Raw genomic sequence first — 24,199 nt, 5'->3', positions numbered from 1 at the left:
ACCGCAGTCACTTCGCCCCTCCACTGGCTGACCTGACAGGAAAACAGCGCCGCCTGCGCTGCTTCGACTGATGTGCCACCCGTCAGGGTGAGGCTGACAGCCGCCAAGTCCGGCCTCAGGCGCCATAGGAAGCTCCGCCTCGCCCGACCCCAGGGCTCGGGCTCAACCTCGACCACGGAAGACGATCTCCGCCTCGCCCGACCCTAGGGCTCGGACTCCGCCTCGCCCGACCCCAGGGCTCGAGCTCAACCTCGACCACGGAAGACGATCTCCGCCTCGCCCGACCCCAGGGCTCGGACTCAACCTCGACCTCGGACGACGGTCTCCGCCTAGCCCGACCCCAGGGCTCGGACTCAACCTCGACCTCGGACGACGGTCTCCGCCTCGTCCGACCCCAGGGCTCGGACTTAGCCTCGACCTCGGAGGAGCCTCCGCCTCACCTGACCTTGGGCTCGGACCGACCACGTCGCAGGGGGCCATCATTACCCTACCCCTAGCTAGCTCAGGCTACGGGGAACAAGACCGGCGTCCCATCTAGCTCGCCCCGGTAAAACAAGTAATGATGGCACCCCGCGTGCTCCATGACGACGGCAGTTTTCAGCCCCCTACGGAAGCAAGGAGACGTCAGCAAGGACTCGACAGCTCCGACGGCTGTGCTCCTACAGGGCTCAAGCGCTCCTCCGACGGCCACGACGTCATATGAACAGGGCGCCAAAACCTCTCCGACAACCACGTCGGCATGTACATAGGACTCTGGCTTCCCTCTGCTAGACACGTTAGCACATTGCTACACCCCCATTGTACACCTGGGCCTTCTCCTTACATCTATAAAAGGAAGGTCCAGGGCCCTCGTACGAAGGGTGGCCGCGCGGGAGGACGGACTGGCGCACAGGCTCTCTCTCTCTCCCTCGCGAACGCTTGTAACCTCCTATTGCAAGCACATCCGCCCTAGGCGCAGGACAACACGAGGTCGTGGTTCCCCTTATTGTTCCCCCTTGTGCTCCGTCTCGCGCCGACCCATCTGGGCTGGGACACGCAGCGACAATTTACTCGTCGGTCCAGGGACCCCCCGGGGTCGAAACGCCGACATATACATTATCAAACAACAATTGTGAACTTAACTATAAACACCCATAGTTTAGTTCAATTTCAAATTTCACCATTATACCAGTTGTTGTCAGACGGTTCACATAGTTCTCAAGCACACCAAGATTGACATACATTTTCCATAGTAGGTTTACAGACTTGTCAAACAAACAGGTTCACAAACAGCCAAAAATATCAGTGTGAAGCAACAACTGCACGTCCACACTAAAGGAGAAATTACTGTGTAGCTTGTTACGCCGCAGCATAGTTCCAATGATTATGCTATTATTATATCTAGCTAACACCCATCGTAGAGCATTTCGTTGCAAGAGGTCAGGAAATATCCCCAAGACGATTATATCCCACCTAAAAATAAAGCTTTGATTGTTTGAATAATACTTAAAAAATTTTCAAAATGTTTTAAAAAATAATTCATAGTTATAAATCAGTGATCTGAAATCCATTAATATGGCCTCTCTGTATGGCCTTCCACCGACATGATCTAATGGACCCAGATGAATAAATATGCCAATAACGTCTAAGGAATTAACATGATGTCAGTTGAATTTTATAAATTTAAAGAGTTGAGTCTGTACAAGTATAAACTATATAGAACGACTGGTCGTTACCTACAAACGTCTTGTGAGGTTGTTGCAGCACCTCACAAAATGTATAAGATGTTTAGGATATGGAGGGAACTGAATAGGCATGTTGAATGGCTGTACATCCGTATTTGTTGCCAATGTCAATTCTACACTATGCCCAATATTCTGAAATTGCCACGCCCCCCAATTTGCACTGAACGCCACTCCAAGCAATGTATATGTATTTTCTTGTTGGAGTAAAGCGTCAAATCGTTGGACATTATCATGGTATGAAACTGCTTCGATTTTTTATCCCTAGACAATTTAGAATGCATTTAAAGCACCACATCACACCATAACAAGTTGTTACTGTTGTGACTGATTAAGTGCTATTGATATCAGTAAAGAAACTATAAAGCATAAACATAACCGTGCATTTTAGGTTTACCTGGTAAATGAAAAGGAGCCTTATGGAAAGTGTTAACAGTCCCTTTTCAGAAAGAAAACCTATGGAGAGCAGAACAAAAACAAACAAATCAGTATACAAAATATTTAATAAAATGGTAGTGCGCAATGATTACTGTTTAGACCGTCTAAATAGTGTTTAGACAGAATAAAAATAGTTCAGACAACATGACAATGCCATAGTCTATACTTATTCATAAAAATACATGTTATCTAAGTTCTCGGTAAAGCAATAAGAGCAAAAAAAATTTGGTTGCTATAAAAAGAAAACAGATTTAGAAACATTACTATTAGTTCCCAGGCAACACAAATTAAGATGGCATACAGCAGTGTGCATATGACAATACGGTCAGATCTGAGAAAGAAAAACACTATTGTTTTGTGGACAATTAACAATGTCAAATCATATACTATGCCTTCTAATTTTATGACGTTGCAGAAAAGCACTACAGTCAGAAATATTCTTTATTATAGAAAGTAACACATATGTATACTGTAGCTGGCATAGCTGAACTGGACGAGAACATACTGTGAGCTTCCGGTACCAGTTCACACTAAAATGCATTAATTATGCCTTCTAATTTTATGATGTTGCAGTCGAGTTTGGATGACCGAATAAAGTGTCAATCAGGGCCAGGGATGGTCTTTGGTCGTGATTTACATGTTCACTTGCACATAGTTCCAAGCGCTAGGACTGAAAGGATGCCATTGCTATTCTATTGAAAGAAAATATTACTTCCAACAACTAATTTAAGAACCTTGCAGTCTAAGCTCCCTTGTAAAGCACAAAAAGAATTATAATCTAAGTTTAATCTAGATGATTCTTCACTAAGTGAACATGTAGCAGCCCCAGGTCTGATGACTTGACTGACAAATCTAGGATCCAATCACTAAACAAATAAGTGCTACAAGCAAACTCACCCTGAGAAATTGGAGCTTGTGTGCTGTCCGTTTCAATAGTTGCACTACACAAATCCATATGAACCAAAAGAAACATGAAACAAAATAAAGAAAAAGAGAACCGAATCTTAGGCTGAATCAGAAGATTCACATGAGAAATTGAAGAACAGAGGCATATGACTCGACTTTTTATTAAGGGGAATGTATCATATAGGTAACAGAGGCATTTTGTCATAGGTGTTATAGATATCTGATAAGTTCTACATGCACTGTTCCTGACCAAAGCAAATTCACTATATGTCGCTGGTCACCTTTCTTTAATCAACTACAGCTACAAATATTGGATTCAATCAACAAACGAATAAGTGCTATAAGCAAGTTCATCTAAACTTTGTGCACTGGAAGAATCTGGTGCGAAGTTCTACACCGTTGGGTACATGGACTGGATGCAATTAAGTTCATCTACCTAAACAAAGAGCTCTGTAACATTCAACACATAAGCCCCAATACAGAGTAGATATGTGGCATGAAAAAATGGAACGAATATGTACATGATGCTGACAATAAAACTAGGACAACACCCAAAGAATGTAGCAGAAGGCATGTCAATGGTAAAACTCAAGAGCAAAAAAAATGAAGATAAAGGGCGTCCGAGGAAGTCTAGCATAAATTAAAATAGCAGCCCTATAGTGCAGCAGAATATTAAGCAATGACATGCCAGGTCAGAAGAATATATAAAAGTTATGTTCATAAGAAAACTTCACGCATCTAATTGATTCATCATTCCTTGCTAATGAACTATTGTATGCAAACACAAAAGCAGTGGACTAATATTCAACTTATACACAAGTGTAGCAGAACAGTGAATAGTCTTGTGGCATCAATTCTGTCTGCCATCAGTTGTTGCTTGCCCTGGTGGATGTGAGGGAGAACTCTACTACAGGTTTGTGTTCCTAATAATTTACGAATACTTATTGTTTGCAAAGTGACACAAGAGATGGTTATATAGGCCTGACAACTAATTTCGATCGCTGGAATAAACTGTCTTAACTGATCATATTTTTGCCATGAGAGAGAGAGAGAGAGAGCAAGGTCAGTTTAATGCATATACATAACACATGTACTCTGTCTTCAAAGTGTATGATTTTAACTCTTCCTTTTGCATATCTACATACAACTATTTAATCCAGCTGCTATTCCCAACAAAGACTTTCAACATTTCATTCAACATAATGATGCATGGAATCCTAGATAAAGATAATTCTACTCCTAGTGAACCTGTTAGCTGTTTTTGCAGCTAACTATTTAATGTGAAGTCGCAGAATGAAAAAATATAGTGTGGATGCAAATTATCTTGACGACCATCAATGCGATAATAATTTGTTGAATGCTAATAGTTCTTGGTGATGATTCCTTAAGCCCTCGTGCTTTGGCATCCATAATAAGTGATTCAACATGGGGGATTGGGGGTGTTACTCCGCATCAGTAAGTCTCTCATGTTTCAATGAAACTAATGCCATAATATTAAAAAACAAAAAAATCAATGAAACTAATGCCATAAATATTAAAAAAACAAAAAATAATCACCTCATGGAAGAGGATTTAGAAGAGCGGTCAAGCACTGAGCGTACTTCTCTGGTGATACCTCTTCAATGTCAATCAATAATCCAACAACATGAAATTAAACCATGAGTGTCTGGTCCAAATGTCTAAGACCATTATATACAGGAAAAAGATAGAATGGCATAAGTGTCTGATTCGTGCGGTGCGACGCGTGGGGGCAAGACGAGGTTTTGAGTCAAAATTCCAAAGAACGATGAAGCGAAGCAGTTGGAACCTCCGACAAATGTGAACTTCTATACATCTCTCTCAGGTTTTCAGGTGAACTGAACTGTCCTAGCGGAGCCGATGGTGACAGGGCGGGATTGGGATGCGGAGCAAGGTTGTAGGGGCTCGGATGGGGATGTGGATAGATGGGGAGGAGGCTGCGTAGATGTCGGCGTGGGGGTGCGCGGCATGCAGGGTGCTGGCGGCGTGGTGAGCGCGCCATGCTGGTAGCACAGATGGTGCGGGAGTGGTTGGAGGATAGCGGCATGCATGGGAGATGGTTGGGGCCAGCGGGGATGGGATCCGGGAGTGGGCGCAGCAATGGGGATGAGGGTGCGTGTTGGAGGCGGAGTCTGCGACAACAAGATCGTGGCGTATGCGAGGACGTATGTGCGCAGGCGGGGCGCGGTTTAGTATGGATGCCCTCTTTGTCTTCTTAAGAGGAGTAGTATAAATTACCACGAAGATGAACCCAAACAACGCGTCCACACGGTCTTCCGCGCTAAAAGCTGAACCACTCCACTTTCGAATGCTTCCATCGCTAACGGTCGCGACTCGCGAGGGACATTCCCGTCCTTCTGCCGCCCCGCAAACCCCCAAAATTTCAAAGCCCCGCACTCGAGAGCGGGTGTCTCCAACCATTCCCCATTCGATCCAGCTTGACGCCGCTCCCCGACGACGTGGACGCCCGTGGAGCCCTAGAACCAAGCCATGCGACGGGACGACGCCGGCGGAGGAACCGGGTTCCACGACTTGTTTGACTCGGTGCGCCGCTCCATCTCCTTCCGGCCCACCGCCCCCGCCCCGGAAGCCCCCGCGGGCCCATTCGGCGCGGGGGCAGGGGGGATCGGCGTGCGGATCAGCTCTTGCCTCCGGAAGTCGCGGGGGATGGGGCTGCTAGGTCTCATCACTAAAAGCCCCTCGCCGCCGCGCCGCATGCTACCGCCGATGCCCGATCAGTCGGACGGCGGCAGCGGAGGGGGTGGGGCCAACGGCGGAGTCGGAGAGGAGAACCCACTGATCCGGTGGCGTAAGGGGGAGCTCATCGGGGCCGGTGCGTTCGGGCAGGTCTACCTTGGGATGAACCTGGACTCGGGCGAGCTCCTCGCTGTCAAACAGGTGGGGGCAGGGGGGTTCGGCGCGCGGGATCATTAGTATGTCTTCATCGTTTATGACGTTTTGGTGGCATTCGGATCAGTGACTTGCGTCTTTGACTCATTACAGGTTTTGATCGGCACGAGCAACGCGACACGGGAGAAGGCTCAAGTGAGTAGCATTTTTTAATAAAAAATTGTGTTCTCGGGGAATTAGAGCCTTGAGGCTTTTGTGAGTTTGTCTGACACGATGTGCCTTCTGTGGCTAGGCTCATATTAAAGAGCTCGAAGAAGAAGTGAAGCTACTCAAGAACCTGTCTCACCCCAACATTGTTGTAAGTGGATGCAATTTTTTGCTTTCATTAGGTAATTGCTAAGTTGTTGTTTGATTTACTCTGTTTGGTCCGAAAAGAGGTACCTTGGGACTGTTCGTGAGGAAGACACACTAAACATTTTGCTGGAATTTGTCCCTGGAGGGTCTATTCAGTCACTTTTGGGGAAGCTTGGTTCATTCCCAGAGCCTGTAAGTAATCATCAAACTGTGTGACTTGCAATGCTGGTGAGTACATAGCGGAAGAAGAACTTATCCATTATATCTGTTCAGGTCATTAAGAAATACACTAAGCAAATTTTGCAAGGATTGGAGTATCTGCATAGCAATGCAATAATACATAGAGATATAAAGGTATGAACACTGAAGCCTTAACATATAATGGCAGATCTTTGGCTTTGCTTGTTCTGTTGAATGCTTCTAATGAACCTTGAAATTTTCCAAATTTCAGGGTGCAAACATTCTTGTAGATAATAAAGGGTGCATCAAACTTGCTGATTTTGGGGCATCTAAGCAAGTGGCAAAGTTGGTAAGATCAAAATAATATGCTTAGTGTGCTCTTAAGGTCAACTATAATCGAGGGAAGTTAGCAAACGGGCTATAAGACTGGGTTAGTTGGAAGAGAAACTTAATTTAGTTGATGAAGCATTCTATGCTTAATCCAATGTAGGCTAGGTTCAGGGATGTAAAATTTATACAAAGTAGGATGAAGGGGCTGAATTTCCAAGCGAAGGCTTAATTTGAAAAAAAAGAAAAATCCCTTTACAAAGATAATGTCATAAGATATATACAAGCACGTCCAATAGGAACATCAAGACACCTGTAGCCTTTATGAAGATCGCTATGACCCAATAACACATTGTTTTGATCTGACTTAAAGTTTTCGAGTATTGTAAGGGCGAAGGTTGGGCCAACATGCACACTCAATAGTGTATAAAGAGAAATCTGGCTTTTGACTATGCACACGCTCTAGGGGAGTAGAATTTTGGATTACTTTGCTAGAAAGCTGATTAATCAAATATATAGCAACAAGAAAAGCTTCATTGCAATACTTAAGACGCATAGATGCATGGGAGAGAAGGGTCAAGCCAACTTCAACTATGTGATGATGTTTGGGTTTCACAACGCCGTTTTACTGATGTGCGTGAGGATATGGCACATGATGCGAGATGTCAAGCTTAGTAAAGCATCAGTTAAACTTTCACTGTCTCCGTAGTCTGACTATACAGTAAGAATCTTATGATTAAATTGTTACTCTACAAGAGTCTGAAACTCTTGAAATTTCTAAAAAAAACTTGTGACTTACTGTAATAATCAACAAAACTTACATTATATTTGAGCTACTAATTCTGGTGCTGGGGCCCTAGTCATTAGTATGCACAAGCTGTAACAGAAATTTAGACATATTAGTAGACTTGAGATATGATAACCGATGACTCTTATATTGTTGACAAGCATTGCAAACTGACTCACTCACAAATTCTTGTGAACATAATAAATTGTTATTATTAACAACTTGCTCGACAATACTAAAAGATGGGTGGCCAAGACGACTATGCCACATGTTTATTAACGATCTTCTACCACTTCAAACTTCCTTTATTATTGAGATTGGAAGTGGATATAGTCCTCCTATGCATCTCACTCTAAACAAGATTGTCTTATTTTTTGATCCTTAACGAGAAAGAAAGTAGAATGTAGTTCAATAAAGATTGAATTATTAGATGTAAGCCGATGAACAGAGACACAATTTTTCTTAGATTTGGGAACACAAACATCTTTTAGTATGAAACTACGACAAGGAGTAATTAATAAGTATGACTAGTGATGTGATATGGATTTGATCTCCTCGATACTTGTTTTTGATAGACAATTTTTAGCTCTCCAGTGATGTGATCGATGGCACTGAAATCCATGAACCAGCTTGGATAAGTATGATAAGAACATGTAGTAGAGGCAACAAAAGTTTTTGATTTGGGTCAATTTTTCATCAAATATGTGCCAACACTCAGTAGCTGTGTGGTTTTTCTTAAAGAAAGCTTGGTAGATGAGTTGCTCCTCTGATCTACCATAGTTCTGGTTAGAGTTCTAGTTAGAGCTGCTAAGGTTGCACCCCTTGCTCTTATTGCATTCAAAGCCGCTACGTCTACCTAGGCGTCTAAGAATACCACCTCGTCCTCGAGTAGCACCACGTCCTTCGCTCATAGCGTTGACAAATGCTATAAGAGACGAGGCCGACATGGTCTCGAAATTCAGAAGCTGATTGAACAACTTGCTGACTGTGATCGACTCCTTGGCGCAGATATTAGAAACTAGTGGGATGTAGTGTCATCGAGGTATCTGTGAATGTACTCCAATTCTTCATCTTCTAAAGCTCGGCCAAATACTGCCATCTCATCATCCATGGATTTCATCTTTCCGAAGTATTCAGAAACATATAGATTGCCCTCTTTGGTATTTGCTAGGGCCAATAGTATACGGTTCTTGCTCTTTTTTGCGAGGCAAAGACGCCTTTGATTTATGTCTAGGCTTCAGTTGTGGTTTTGACCAAAGAAACTTGAATTAGCATGTCTTTTGGAACGATGAAAGGAGATAGCTTAGGACTTGTTGATCTCTGACTTCCCGATCTTCATGCTCTGGATTGTCCATCTTGATCTGTTTTTTTGATGTCATCCTTCTAGGAGATTTTGGCTGGCAGCATGGTGCCACTGTCACCGTTTAGAAAACTGGTCACCTTTGTGTTGTGGATAGCGACCCTAACCTGCACATGCCGTAGCGCATAGTTGGACTTCGTCAGTTTCTTGGAGACGGGTAGGCCAATGAGAGAATTTGGGAGGTAGATGACGATGAACCCTCCATGGCTCTGATTACTATGTAAAAGTATAGAGCACTTGAAAGAATCGCTGACAGATCAAACTTGGGTGTGCGACTATGTGTGCATTGCGTGTTGATTTGTTGGATGAGGAACAGTCCCTCACGGTGACATACATATATAGGAGAGTCATAACTAACTACAATACATATTTAAACTAGATTATAATATATCTTAGAATCAAAATATCTACCCAATTACATCTCTTCATCCTATGCAATATCACGTAACAAAGGACTCGTATGTTTTTCCCCTTTGTCAAACTAGTTGCCAGTGTTACTAAAACTATGTTTAAACGACGTTTAAATGTCGAAACTCTAATTAGAGGTTGAAACTGCGTTTTAGCGTTTTGGCGTTCTAAACTGTAAAACGCAGTGTTTCATGCGTTTTAAAGCATTAGTTACTTTTCGGCCCAGTATGTTAGTTACTTTTGGGGTCCAATCTGGCTCATGGGTGAAGTTTTGGTAAGCTACTAACCTCTCTGTTTTGGTATTTAACTTCATGTTATTGTCTGAAATTATGATATATTGATATTTTTCCTATGTTGTTTAAAACTACGTTTAAACTTTATTTAAACATTTAAAAGTCAAAATTTCGCCCATGAGCGTTTCAACGTTTTATCGTTTTAATACCTTGCTAGTTGTAATTGAATTCAGTAGATATAAAAACATGTGCTAGGAGGGGAAAAGATTTACGAGTGCTAAAGGATCTTGACACATGAGGGGAAGGGCGTAACAGTCTCATGGGACCATATGACTGTAGGCATGTAGAAAGGCCTACAAAACAAATTGTGGATGCTCATAACTTCTATTCTTGTATTCGTAATGTTGAGGCTCTCCTAGGATTTATCTCTAGCCTGCCCTAACTTGGTTGGGACAAAAGTTCTTATTGTTTCTATCAGTGGGCAGTGACAATGTTTAAATACTGAAAATAGGCAGTCGGGTTTGTTGTAGATGTGGTCTATTTTCATAGCAAACGATACCCATCTGATCGTCATGTTCTACTTGTCTTCTGGTCACAATTATGCACCTTCATGTAGTAGTGTGTCACAACAATCAACATTTGCTAATTGTTAGAGTGTGTGTTCTCTATGTGTGTGTGGGTCGGCACCTCGTTGGGCTGCCGGCCCATTAGGGTTAGAGTTCCTGAGTCTATATATATGTAACCACCTCAATGCAATACAACAAATAGTTTTACATTTTTTACATGGTATCAAAGGGCTAGGTTTTCTTCTCCCAACCCACTGTCGTCACCCCCTTCTACCTCCAGCAGCCACCCTCTGCTCCCGCGCCATCGTCCCCAGGAGGCTCATCCTTCCCTCTCGGGGCCGGCCACCACCTCAGCCGCTGGACCTCCCCTCCCTGCGGCCACCCCTTCCCTGCAGCCTGGCTTCATGGTCGCCCCTCCCCTCATGCTGGACAGGCGGCCATGCCCGCCCCTTTTGGCCAGCCCCTCCCCATTCACTGCCGCACGACCGCCGCCTCACTGGCCACGGGCGTGACCCCCTTTCCCCGGCCTCCCAAGCCGCCACCATCGGATCCGCGTGCCCCTGCGTCTGCGTCGCCAGATCCGCGAGCACACGGCCGCGGGTCGTCGCTGTGAGCAGGTGTTTGGGCACGAGGCGCCGCCGCCGCGTGTGCAGGCCTGCGCGCCTGCGGAGTCGCGGCTGTCTCCCCCCCACTCATGGCTGGCGGCCGTCTCCCCCCAGATCTGCTGTTGCTCTGGTGGCTGATGCCGCCCCTCCTCTGCCTCTGGCTCCCTGCCCTCTTCGACCCGATGTAAGGCCACCGGGGCACCCAACGTGTCGCCTTCCCTGTGGCGGCACCCGACCTCCCCTGCAGCGATGACCTCCTTTCCCGCTGCGTACGTCTCGACCTCCCCTGCCGGCGTTGTGTCCCTAGTGTCGACCACCTCGACCGGCAACACCTATCTCTCCTTCGACCTTCTCCTGTCGTCGGGCGTCAAACCCTTCCCTGCCAGGTCCGGCACAGACACCTACCCGGCGGACCTGCCCCGTCACCCTCCCTCTTCATCGCCGCCATCACTGGTTCCGTCGCTGCCGCGGTCTTCCCGACCGGATCCATGTTACTGCGGGCGTGGCCACCCTGATCGGCGCAGACGCGTGCGCTGCCGTCGGCCTCCCTGGCGGGGCTCCTCGACGACCAAACAAACGAAGAAGCAAGAAGGTCCTCGGCCTGCTGGTGCTCTTTTGTAGCGCTGCCCCGCCGACCGTTGACACTCGAACATCAACACCCCAAAGAACGTGGCATCTCCATGCCGTAGCAGCGCTCCACCCCGACTTCGGCTACCTCGACATCCAGGGGCTATCATCTACATGGAGTGCACACCGGTCTCTACTCCAGCTGCAACATTCGCACCCTCACGACGTTGCGATTGTGGGGGTTTCAACCGTCGGCTCCTACCTTCGGCTTTTGCTCCAGTCTCATCGTTTGTGGTGCTCCTGTTGCGACTGCGGGGATGTTAGAGTGTGTTCTCTATGTGTGTGTGGGCCGGCACCACTGTTGGGCTGCCAGCCTATTAGGGTTAAGGTTCCTGAGTCTATATATATGTAACCACCTCTATGCAATACAACAAGTAGTTTTACATTCTCTTACACTAATACTCATTGCCAATTGTATCTTTTGTGTATTAACATGATTTCCTGCTGCATCTTTTTAGTTGAAGATATGATGCCACTATGTTTTTTCCCCTTCAAGATATTCCTAGTTTCCTATTTCAATGCACTTACAACAATATGCCATGCTTTGCCAGGCTACTGTGACAGCAGCCAAAACAATGAAAGGCACACCGTATTGGATGGCACCTGAAGTCATTGTTGGGAGTGGGCATAGCTTGTATGTCTAAAAAACTTCTCCACTACCTTGGTTATCGCTTTTCTGGATTTAAATAAGGCATGTTTTTGTAGTTTTGCTATGATGATATATCAGCAACAATATCTTGTTTAGAATAAAGAATTTTCATGCCTCACTTATATCTTGGAAACATTCTGTAAAGAAAATCGTGGAGCTGATTTGAAAATCTGCTACTATTAGCACTGCTTTAAGTTATGTGTAATATATAATTTATAGTTTTCCAAGACAGCATAAAAACATAGCCGGTAAGGATTATATATGTTAAATGTCCTCCCTGAACTACGTAGATTCTCCCCAGTACAAGTTGAGTATTGTTTCCAATCAAATTTGCTAAATGACTAGTTATGCAACTTCTGTTGTCCAAATACAGAGACGTGGTAGGAAACAGCAACAACATTTATTAATTTAAGATTGATCAGTCCTCTACTGTTTTGATTCGTTGTTACAGCAGATGTATGACCTTTACCAAGGAAAAAACTAATTTGCTGTAATTTGAAATGAAAAACTACTTCAGAACCATGCTATTTTTATTAGTCTTATTTGGCATACCCACCCTTACTATTCCATTCTCTCAGCTCTGCGGATATATGGAGTGTAGGGTGCACAGTCATTGAAATGGCCACGGGCAAACCACCATGGAGCCAGCAGTATCAAGAGGTGAGTTTTGTCATATACAATGTTTTCAAGTCGTCTAGTCGTATAGCTACCGACCAGTCAACTAGTCGCGATTAGTCGTCGACTAGACTGACTAAGCGGAGCAGTAAGAAGCACCATAACCATCTCAAGACGAGCTTATCTTTTTGGCGCTTGATGCAAGCGGATACACAAGAGCTAGGCCTGAACGACGAACCTTGAAGATGGCGGGCATTGCCTAGGGCGGCAACAGTGCAGCACCGGCGGCCGCCTGGAACTGGATCTTGCGGGTGGCGGCGACATTGCGGCAGCACAGGCGCCGCCTAGAACTTGTTGGTGGCACTGCAGCTATGCGGCAGCACGGGCAGCTCTCTGCGATGCGTTCTTGTGCGGCTGCTGCCTAGTTTGGCAACCCTAAAAGACCACAACAGCAGCCCATGAGCCATGCAGCGGCAATGACAGCTCAAAGCCCACAACTGCAACATCCATTAATTTCAAAACCCCATCTAAAAACACATGTCCAATCTGGTCGTCCCACACCAAATCGGACGGTTAATCGTGATTAGTTGTCGACTAATCGGAGGGCGAGAATTCTGGTTGGTCTAATAGCTTCGGTGGGTCTAGTCGGGTTCAGCTTAATGATTAGTCCGACTAATCGCGAAATCACGATTAGTCGGATTGAAAACACTGGTCACACAAACCCCAAGTAAATTCAAGAAAACTCTGATTTCATGCACTAAGAAAATCTTTTCAGGTTGCTCTTCTTTTTCATGTTGGAACCACAAAGTCGCATCCACCTATACCTGAACATCTATCGCAAGAGGCCAAAGATTTTCTTCTGAAGTGCCTGCAGAAGTATGCCTATTACCGTTATAACTTTCACTTAACTAATATCTCTTCCAAAAGTATTTGGAAATTTCCTGCAAATGAAAATCCAATTTTTTAATGTTTTGTCTGGTGCCTTGATTCTATTTTTTAGGGAACCAGAGCTGAGGTCTACTGCCCCAGACTTATTAAAGGTATTTTGCACCAATTTTGAATTGTAGCAAGTCTATGCTGATTGTGCCTGGTAATTTTGACTTCTTGAAACATTTTTCTGTAGCATCCTTTTGTCACTGGAGAATTAGATGATCTGCAGCCACGCAATCATGCTGCACACAAGGTTTGATATAGCATGTCATGTCTGATGTTGCTTCCTCCTCTCTTCGGGACTTTTATTCATTTTTTAACTTAATAACTTCATCTGAACATGATGCAGGACTGTTTTAATGAAATTCATGCACATGATATGCCAAATGGCTTGTAAGTGAATTCTGTAATTCATGTGCTCACCTGATTCTTAACCATCTTTTTTTTCCATCTATATCTTTAAGAATTATTTAACTGCTTCCAGGGGTTTGAATCATTCTTCCAACTGGTCGACCATGAACTCCAATAGATCATCAAAAATCAAGCCCTTATGGGAGGGGAGCTGTGACGATGTTGACATGTGTGAGTTTGCAGACAAGGATGAATATGCACCAGTAGGATCTGTAAGAATTTTTTATGAGCCGTTGGCATTTCGAAGTATCGCTTCCACATTTGTTGTGATGTGTGTGCATATGGGTGTTTATTCCACTCTACGTGTTTTTTGTTGTAAAAACCACCCCACTGTACAACCGCTAATGTAGTCTTTACCAAAGCTAAATTCTTCTAAAAGTACAAACCTGTCATTTTTAAGAGCTTCCACAAATCACAGATGCAAAGCATAAGCATGGTCACATTGTTTTTTTGTTGGTTGCCAAATTTCTTCACCATGCATGATGAATAAAGCACAATCGAAGCACCAGAAAAACTTGGCTCCACAACCGTGGATCATGGTTGCTCCACGTTGGCAAAAACAGGCAAAATTCGCTACGCACATATATAGTGGGGCGTTTTTTTGCAACAAAGGGGACTAGGGGGTGGTGGGCATTTGCAACAAAATGTCTTATGTGGTAGTATCTCAAAATAGAAATGGCCTGGTATTGGGAATTTTCCATAATTTTGCTGTGGATTATGTTGTGTCCTCATATTGACTTTCTATTATACCTATTTCAGAGCTATAATCCTATGTCAGAACCATTTGATAACTGGGAAAACAAGTTTGACACAAGCCCAGAGCAAAGTTCTCATGAACCAATGGAATTTGGTGAATTGGCCAAACATGCTGAAAGCAGCATAACTGAGAATGATTTTACGTGTCCTGTTGAGGGAAGTTGTGAAGATGATGTACTTACAGAGTCAAAAATAAAGGCATTTCTTGAGGAGAAGGTAACTAGTATTTATTAGGTTGCACAAATTCAGTTGTCCAGTGCTAGTGCTTAAATGCTGTTTGCTGATTTTATTGGCAGGCTCTTGACCTGAAAAAGCTACAAACACCTTTGTATGAGGAGTTCTACAACACTGTGCACGGAGGGAGTTGCCAAACTTCCAAGGGAAAATTCCCAATCAGTCCAAAATTGCCCCCTCGAGGAAAGTCACCTCCAAGTAAGACGAGGGGAGGTGCATGTGACACTTTGAATAACACAGCTCCCGAAAGCTGCAGCAAGCAATTTCCTAGAAGCAGTGTGGTGGAGAGCAGCCGAATTTTGAGAGAAATTGCTTCTCCTCAACTTAATGAGTTTGCTGATAAACTCCATCTTGATGCCCAAGATAGCCCAAGGTTTGTGTGCTATGCTATGCCATGTTTTGTAACTGAAATTTTATTCCACAAAATCCTGATCAATACTTAAGAACCTGTAGTCTCATTTATTTTGTGCCAAGGCCTGTGCATGATCTAATTGGAAGTATTCCTGTTAACAGCATCAGCTTCACCGAAAGGCAGAGGAAGTGGAAAGAAGAGTTGGACCAGGAACTTGAGAGGGAGAGAGGTAAACAGAAGTTTTCACTATCTATGCACTATCGACGATTCCCCCCAACGCTGATACAAAAAAATTATATATGAATTCTCCTACAGTGATGAGATTAGCTGGCTGTGGTAAAACTCCATCTCCAAATAGAGGTTCCAACGTGAAAAAGGAGTGTCATGCTGACCATTGAACAGACAGCAGCATTCGTCGTCTCTTTATATCATCCCACAGAAGACACAACAAATGATAGTAAAGTACACAGTGTGCCAGAGATTGGTGGCAACAGCAGTACAGCCTGTGCCACCTTATCATTTGCGGTGTTAGCCAAGCTATGATCGCAGAACCGTCCTGTACAAAATGACAGATTTACGTTGAAGTGGATCGGTACAGGGGGCACTCATCACCCATTCACCCTCAAATCAGGATCATTGTCGCTGCTGCCTAGAAGGACGTCATGCTGACACTTCCCTGATTTTAAGGCCGCATTTATCATTCTTTTTGATGCAGTGCTATACGTCGGGCTTCGGTTATGTATGGTTTATGTTGAGAAAACGGTCTTGCCAAAATTGTGTTTGTAAGCCCAGATTGGCGTGGGGCTTGGTTTTGTATGGAGCTTGTTTGCGAAAGTGTGTAATAAGATAGTGATGCGAGATACGGGTCATTCTGCATTTCTGCTTGCAGAATGAATCTGAGCTTTTCTGAAGCTACAACTGACTGTAATTAATAATTTCAATCAAATCGTGAGTCCTGTGCCTGTATGTTACACCCGGATTTAAGAGATAAAACCAGGTGCGTTTTATATATGCGCCAAAAAACAACATCACATGTAATGACAAAGTGTATAGAGATAAATGTCATAAGTATCATTATTACATAACAGAAGTTTTACAAAAATAAATGATAACAATAAAGCGGACTAAATATTAATTCTTGGCGCCATCAAACTGACTGGGAGACGTCATCTAGATGAGTTCGTACTCTTCATTGTGTGGCTCCTCCTGGACCACATGTTCTTCTCCTGTTGGGGGTTTATATATCGCAAAAGTGAGCTCACAAAAGATCATAACTCAATAAGTTGTGAGAAATAATGTGCATGAACTTATCAAAGGTGGGAGTTCATGTGAACTGTAAGGTTGATCAACAAATAAGGGTTAAAGCTGAGCATTGCTTTTAATAAGTTGGTCAAATTTTATTAGCAGTTACTAAATGTAAGTAGATATCAAACCAGAGTAATAATAGATTAAAGTTAATAATAAACCACAACGCGATGCAAATGACAAATTGAATTTATTTCTATAAATTAATCATGCGAGAGTCCTAAAATGCGCATGACCGCGAGCACGACTAGTATACTAGTTTTACACTCTGCAGAGGTTGTACCCTGTACCCACAAGTCGTGTATCCCGTCTAGTCTGGGTTTGCAAGGCCCTTAGACACTGCCGGGGTGAATGGCTAGGGGTCAACTACGAGGTCTTTACAAAGTTCCACTAACTTCATAAAACCCGCTACAGTTTTTAGGAAGAGCAATGCAGGAATCCTCCGTCTGACCGCTATCGCAGCAAAATCAACCCGAGAACCTCCCTACACGCATACTCACCTACTGCCCTTGCCCCTTTCGGGTAAGTTAGTCCTCCACTAGCTTTCCTAGTTAGTCAGCCAAGGGCGTCTCATTCCACCCTTGTGGTGCACGTGTTTCTCAAGTTAAGCTCGATGTTCCAATTAACATAATTGTCTTATCATGAACAGAAATAAAACAATAATAAAGAATGATCATGTATAATAGTTATATCAACACCCAAAACCATATATAGCAATAACAAAGACTACCCAAAAGTTCAGGGGTAAACAAGGTGAAAAGATAATCAGACTAGGGTGGCGTATTAGGTCCCATCAAAATTAAGCCTATGCATGATAAAATGATTATAGAGAACATTATTGGGTAAATAAAAGTGGTCAAGGGTACAACTTGTCTTTAATGAGCTCATGCTCAGCAACTTCTACCTGCTGAACACCCGGATCCTCGGCCACTGGCTCGTCTACTCGCCATAATACAAACAAACATAGTACAAGGGAGAAATTAACATCACACCAAACATGAATACAGAATACATAATAATAATCTACGCATCGTAACGAGATCGTAGGAACCAGAATCACTAAATTCGGAGTTACAGATTTTAAGTTATGATTTTCCGAAGGTTTCAGGTGTTCGGTACAGAAATAATTAAGTGATCAATTTTAATACAGGTTTCATGCTAAAACAGAGACACTATGTGATAAATAATATTAATACCAAATTAATGCAACTAGAATGGGTTCAAAAGGAGTTAAAATAAATTTTCTATGAATTAAACAAGTTCTTGAAATTAATTTTGCACTAAAAATCCTTTTCTGAATAAATTTCTCTATTTTATTTAAAGGTGTGGACTGCGCGCACTTAGAACAGATAGCCCAGGGGCTGCTACGTAAAAAGCTCATGACTCAGAGCGCCTTGCTCAGGACTGCGGGTTGATTACCTAAAGATTCAGGGGTCTTTATCAATTTTGCTCGGTTGAACGGGTATCGTGGGCTAACAGCCGTTCGATCAGGAATGCACGCCCCAGATAAGATCCCGATCAGTTACTGCCCGAGATCATCAGATCCAAATCCGATGGTCCGAAGGAATCCATCGAACCGGCATATGTCTTACAATCAGAACCGCACATTCGCGATCCAACGACCCAGATCCATCCTGGCCGAAGGGATTTCCTTGCTTTTAATCGTGCCGCCCAAGTCGGATCCGACAGTTCAGATTCATCTTCTCTACCCCGAGCACAAGCGCGGCGACGCTGCTCCCTCAAATGCGGCGGAGGATGGCCGGAATTAATCAATCCGCCCCCTGAGGTCACGACCCTAACACTATTGTAGATATGCGGAGAATAGGACACGACGAACCCGATCGAACATGTGTTTACCCTGCATTGATGTACAAGCGGTGCGGCCCACGACGCTATGCGGAGTGCCAGCGACGACGGGCAATGGCGAAGCCCCGACCCTCCTAATCCTAAAATCCGAGTCGCTCTACACCAAATTGGGGGAAGAAAGGTTGTAGTTACGCAGGTCCATACCAGAGGAGGGTGGCGTCAACAGCGTCGACTGCGACGCGGCGGATCCGTGACGGAGGATAGGCGTCGGCGAGCGATTCCTTGAGCTCGATCGGGTGGTCGAGCTCAACGCATCCACATGCGCACTCCACTTGACAGAAACAAGGTCTCGGTCCCAAGCTATGAAGGCGATGCGCCAACACGACGTAGATCACCGGCGGCGGCGACTCACACAATTCCCCCAACCGCCCCTGGTGACAGCGATTCTCGAAACTAGGGAAGGATCACGCCGCGGTATGAGCTTTATTTATGGCTTGGGAGAGGGTTTGTAACGGAGTCCCCAAGCTCACGGCTGGCCCGCGGTTGACGCGGAGGTCGGCGCCGTGCGCACGAAGATCTCGGCGACAAAGTAGGAGAAACTGGTCAGTGGGTCCCGCGAGGCCGTGACAGGGAGAGGCTGATGCGCTGAGCCCGCAGACAGCGGCATAACGACGCGCAGTGAGAGCCCGACTGGTGGGTCCCACCCGTCGGCGCCGATGTGTCAGCGCGCGCCCGCGAGGTTACCTGGGCCGCGACAAATGGGCCATGAAGCGGTATTTAGGGCCGCAATCTGGTTTCATATTTTCCTTTTTCTTTTATCCCTTTCTTTTATTTTGGATTTCAAATTCAAATTTTTGTTGCCCAAATATTACTCAGATAAAATACCCAACTCAAATGTGAAGAGCTTTATTTATTTATATCTGTATTTTTCCTTGTATTGTATAGTATTAGTTCTTCTCGTTCTCCAAATTCTAGAATTCCAAATTAGGTCTAAATTCCAAATTTGAACATTAATGTGTTTCTATAATTTTTTTATTGTATGCACACACAAACAAACTTCAGCATGATGCATGATTTATTTTAGATGTATTGGCTAATCACTCACTTACAATGCGGTTGTTCACATATTTAGTTAAATAAAGGCAAAACACATAAGAGATTTATCTCCTTTAATATGGTTTACGAGTTTGGGTATTACACTATACGACTGTACAGTTATTGTACCGAGGCTGTTGACGCTTATCTCGTTGCTTCGCTCTAGTATCATTATGTTGTTCGTGTTGGTTACAGTTTAGGGCCTGTTCCTATTCGTTTGTGCTAGAATTTACATAGGAATCGTTCCATTTGATTAAAGCTTATATAAATTGGACAAGCAATCAGATTAAAATTATTTCGGATGGCTATTCCCTAGGAAGTAGGAACCGAGCAGACCCTTAAAGTCTTACAGTTTTTTTTCATGTCTTCATTGTGGTTTGCATAACGTATTCTCTAAAACTACATAGGCGAGTTTGGCAAAGAAAAAAAGAGACAATCTTTGGTAACCTCTTTAGAGCTTGTTCGGTTATTCCTGTCGCATATGGATTGGATGGGATTGGAAAAAAATATGAAGGATTTTGACTTGTTTGGGATTTAAACCCATCCAATCCCACCCAATCCATATGGATTGAGAGGAAAGCGAACAAGCCCTTATATGAATCAGATATGCTTCCAGATGGTTATTATGCGTGGGAAACAGATGCCACCACAATACTTAGTTAAATGTGAATGCATCTTCTTGGTGCATTCGTTGGAAAGGGTTTGGAAACACGATTGTAAGGAAAATAGATTACGACTCATTAGACTAAATGATTTTGGTGTTTACTGAACAACATAACCACTGAACTAATAATTTCCAAATGTTTGTGTTTTTGTAATTCATAGACGAAGTGGATTGGACTTAGACTCTAAGGATGCAACACCTAAAAAAGACTTAAAAAGATCTAAGAAAATCTACAAATATTCAGCACAAGCCAAGACACAAGACCAAAAAAAGCTAAGCAAAAGACTGAAGAAATCCAAGAATGGGTTGTCAGCTATACATGTTCATAACGGGCCGACCCGTTAGGTGGCATGTGGCTCGGCACGGCTCGGCACGACCTGGCACGTTGGCTACCGTGCCCGTGTCATGTCAGCCCGACCCGACGCTTGTGCCGGGCTTGGGCCGCGAGGCAAGCCCATAGTGGAGGCACGAGCCCGAGCACGGTAAAAAGACCAGCCCGACTAAGGCTCGCTAACGATGGGTTAACCCACCGTGGCACCGTCCCACCCTGGCTCCGTGCCCCCACCTCTACTCTTCACGACTCGTCCAGAATTCTAACGCTCTCTCTTAGCCTCTCCGTCGCCTACGCCGCCTGTCGCCTACGCCGCCTCCATAGGTTTGTCGCTGCCGTCTTCGCCACACGGCCTCCACAGAAGCTAATCCTCTAGACCTCTACTGCTCTCCCCTCTCCATCTTGATCTGTTTGTCTCCTTGTCGGCTCGTCCCTCGATCTGCTCCGATGACTCGCCTAGTCGGTGGATCTGGTGCTCCGGCTGCACACAGGTAAGCGCCTGCTTCTCTTCTCTAGATCATGTCTCCTCTTCTCTGTTTGTAAAGTATTTTGTTGGATTCAGACTATGGTGAAGGTCTAGAGGCCCCTGGCCGTGGTTGGTGTTTGCCGTGAGGAGCCGGAGCCGCCGACTCAACGGGTGCCGGGCGGCTATGTCCATGGACGATGACTCCATGGACGATGAGTTTGTTCAAGCCGCTGAGGCCGAGGAGCGTCTTCTTGAAGCTCACAACGACGAAGCCAATGGCAAGTGTTTCCTCCTTGGTAGCAGTTCTGCTGCTACTATCGACGTTGATGGCTCCGGTGAGGGGACACCGGGCACGACGGCGGAGACGACCAACGGATCCACTAACCCAACAGCCGTTGGTAGCACATTTGTTTCAGTTCCTTGTAAGATCTAAGAGGAGGGCTCCAACCTCCAAAGTTTTTTGCATTTTGAGGAGGTTACTGAGAACTAGGGAGGTAAGAGGTAAGGATTTTTGCCATTTGCCTTCACTCCAAGCAAACCTTGTCTGCTAAATCTTCTTCTGGAACTGGACATTTAATTCGTCACCTATAACTATGCCTTGCTAAGAAAGAAAAAGAAAGAACCGATAGAACTCAATCTTTGCTTAGGTTTAATGATGATGGATCTGTTGTGCACTAAGAGTACACTCCATCTGTTGCCAGAACAGAGCTTTGTCATTTGATTGCTAGGCTAGACCTACCTCTTTATTTGGTGAATCTAGTGCATTTCAAGAATATATTACCTGTGATCATAAACCTCGGTTTATTAAGTCCTCTAGGCAAACTATAGCTAGAGATTTGATTAAACTTTTTAATGATCGCGCTGAACAACTTATTGGTGTCCTGAAATCTGTGTCATTTGTTGCACTTACATCTGATATATGGTCTAGTAAGGCTAAAGAGGATTACATCAGTGTTGTTGCTCATTTGATGAACTCTGATTGGTGTTTAGAAAAGAGATTACTTGGTCTTAGACCTATAGAGGTAGCTCATACATGTATAACATAGATGAGCGTGCTCAAATGGTTGCAGATGATTATGGCATTATTGATAAGATCTTTGCTATTGTACTTGATAAAGCCTCATCTAACAAAACTACAATGGATGTTCTAAAACCATTGTTTTTTGGTTATATTGGCAATTTGATTCCTATGCCTAGTAGAAATGAATATGATTTGAGGAGTGGTGACGATAGCTGACAACGAACATGGTGGTGGTTCTCTCATGCATCAAAGACTGGGAATTGGCTGACCAACAAAAGCAACATACTAAAGAGAAGGAAACCAAGGAGCTTAAATCAACTTTTGATGCTATGTACCTAGATGATGAGCAACAATTATCACCAGGGAGAAAGGGAAAGAAGGACAAGGCACATGGACAAGGAGGGAGGAGGAAGGACCATTGCCAGAAAGTTTTAGAGCCAAACAAGCTTGAAATGCTTATGGTCTTATGTCTATTTATGTTGTTTTGTAATACATATGGACATGAACTGTGAACGAGACTATGAAATTTATAAGGAGCTGGTTGTACTCTTTTTGTTTCGAGGGTTTTCTCACGAGGTGTGAGTTTTTACCTAGGAAGGTTTTTAATGAGACAGCATTGCACGAAGGCTCCGAATTAATTATCTAATTGCATAATTGTCTTGTTCTGTGATGTTGTGTGATGGCTACTTGGCATTTAAATGTTGAGATGAATGTCTCATGTGTACAATGTAATTATGTAATTTATGTGTACAATGTAATTCTGTGATCTGTAAATTCTATGATTTATGTATAAATGTTGAGATGAATGTCTTGTTCTGTGATTTATGTGTAATTTGGCTCCATGTTGATGGCCTAGGCTCAACACGACACTGCTAGGCTAAACGTGCTCCCGGTCCAGCCCGACCCGTGAGGTTGTAGGCGTGCCGGGTCTAGGCAGCCACAACAGCCCGACCTGACATGGTGGCATAGCCATGCCGTGCATGTACATGGTTCAGTCGAGCCGGGCCGATGTGTGCCCGGGCTGGGCCAGCCTGGCACACACAGTTGGACATGTATACTATCAGCTGGCGCATCGGACCGTATGCGTAGAGATCTCAACAACTAGCTCTCGAGCAGCTGGCGCACCGGACCATGGTCGATCGGCTAGTAGCCAACATTCATCTGATGTGGCGGCAGGGATGAAAACGGTCGAAACGATTCAATAATAAGTTTTTGGTCGTTTTTCTTTGATTACGAATAAATATGATATATAATCTACTATACAAATTTGTATTCTTGGTTTTAACATTGAGCTTATAAATATTCATAAAATGTAAACCTCAAAATCATCCTATATATTCTCAAATGATAGATATAAAATTTGGTATGGATTCAAAAACAAATTCGGTAAAATTTTCAACTTTTTTATTGTTGTGGGGAGCAAATAATACATAAAACAATTTATGCCATATTTTATTCTTATTTGTAATAATGTGCTTGATAACATAAGAAAATATCAACATCAAAATTTATACATATCTATTTTAAAATATTAAGTTTGTCCTAACATTTCGGATTACCACTTCCATCCCTATATGGCGGCACCAGACCGTGCGTGTGGCACACCGGACCGTCTACAGTTTGTCGGAGCCCAACGGCCAGCTGCCATAGAGAGTCTGGACCAGTGGTCCGGTGGTGCATGGGACCTAGGGGTGGGCACATTTTTACCATAAACCGAAAACCGATCCGAACCGTACCGAACCGAACCGAAATTTCAGTTTTTTTGGTAGTTCGGTTCGGTTTCGGTTTTTGTATCTAAGAAGTTCGGTTTTTAGTATCGTAATCGGTTTTCACCATATACCGAACCGAAAAAACCGAATACCAAACTTTATCAATTCTCAAATTTGACTATTCAATTATGTGAATTAAATGTGTGATACAATTAAATTGTTATTCATTTATTTGTATGTGATGTATGATGTATATCTAAATATTTGTACCTATATAATTTTTACTTTTTAAAATTAGTGTAATCTATCATGTAAACTTGTTGTATGTATTGTCTTGATTATAAATTTGGTATTCGGTTTTTACCGAAAAACCGAAGTAGAAAACCGAAACCGAACTTCTCGGTTTTTCATTTTCTAGAAAACCGATCGGTTTCTAATGTTTGAAAAACCGAAGTTTTTTAAAACCGAAAAACCG

The 24,199-nt window shown here is 43.8% G+C and overlaps 1 protein-coding gene and 1 long non-coding RNA gene across 2 annotated transcripts; one reads left to right on the top strand and one right to left on the bottom strand.

Moving 5' to 3' along the window:
* Positions 1-2,491: 2,491 nt before the first annotated feature.
* LOC100278521 (uncharacterized) lies at positions 2,492-4,008 on the bottom strand. The gene has a single exon (NR_157179.2). It is a non-coding gene; the product is annotated as an uncharacterized lncRNA (long non-coding RNA).
* A 1,337-nt stretch (positions 4,009-5,345) lies between these two features.
* Positions 5,346-16,298, top strand: LOC103632700 (mitogen-activated protein kinase kinase kinase NPK1). Its single transcript, XM_008654446.2, has 17 exons — positions 5,346-5,981; positions 6,087-6,128; positions 6,226-6,291; positions 6,369-6,479; positions 6,561-6,641; positions 6,739-6,816; positions 11,932-12,014; positions 12,608-12,689; positions 13,420-13,520; positions 13,645-13,684; positions 13,768-13,827; positions 13,924-13,967; positions 14,059-14,197; positions 14,745-14,957; positions 15,038-15,348; positions 15,489-15,556; positions 15,643-16,298. The coding sequence occupies exons 1-17, from the start codon at positions 5,574-5,576 to the stop codon at positions 15,723-15,725; spliced, it is 2,010 nt and encodes a 669-aa protein (XP_008652668.1). The 5' UTR covers positions 5,346-5,573; the 3' UTR covers positions 15,726-16,298.
* The last annotated feature ends 7,901 nt before the right edge of the window (positions 16,299-24,199 follow it).

This window comes from Zea mays, chromosome 7 (assembly GCF_902167145.1).
Source record: "Zea mays cultivar B73 chromosome 7, Zm-B73-REFERENCE-NAM-5.0, whole genome shotgun sequence".
NCBI classification, from domain to species: Eukaryota; Viridiplantae; Streptophyta; class Magnoliopsida; order Poales; family Poaceae; genus Zea; species Zea mays.
The sequence above is the reverse complement of the archived record's forward strand: the minus strand, read 5'-3'. Positions and strand labels throughout refer to the sequence as shown.

Excerpts from the sequence above, each read along its gene's own strand:
- LOC103632700 (XM_008654446.2), top strand. The coding sequence starts at position 5,574 with ATGCGACGGGACGACGCCGGCGGAGGAACCGGGTTCCACGACTTGTTT. Across the intron at positions 13,968-14,058 it reads CATGATATGCCAAATGGCTT|GGGTTTGAATCATTCTTCCA; the intron begins GTAAGTGAATTC and ends AACTGCTTCCAG. Across the intron at positions 14,198-14,744 it reads AATATGCACCAGTAGGATCT|AGCTATAATCCTATGTCAGA; the intron begins GTAAGAATTTTT and ends TACCTATTTCAG.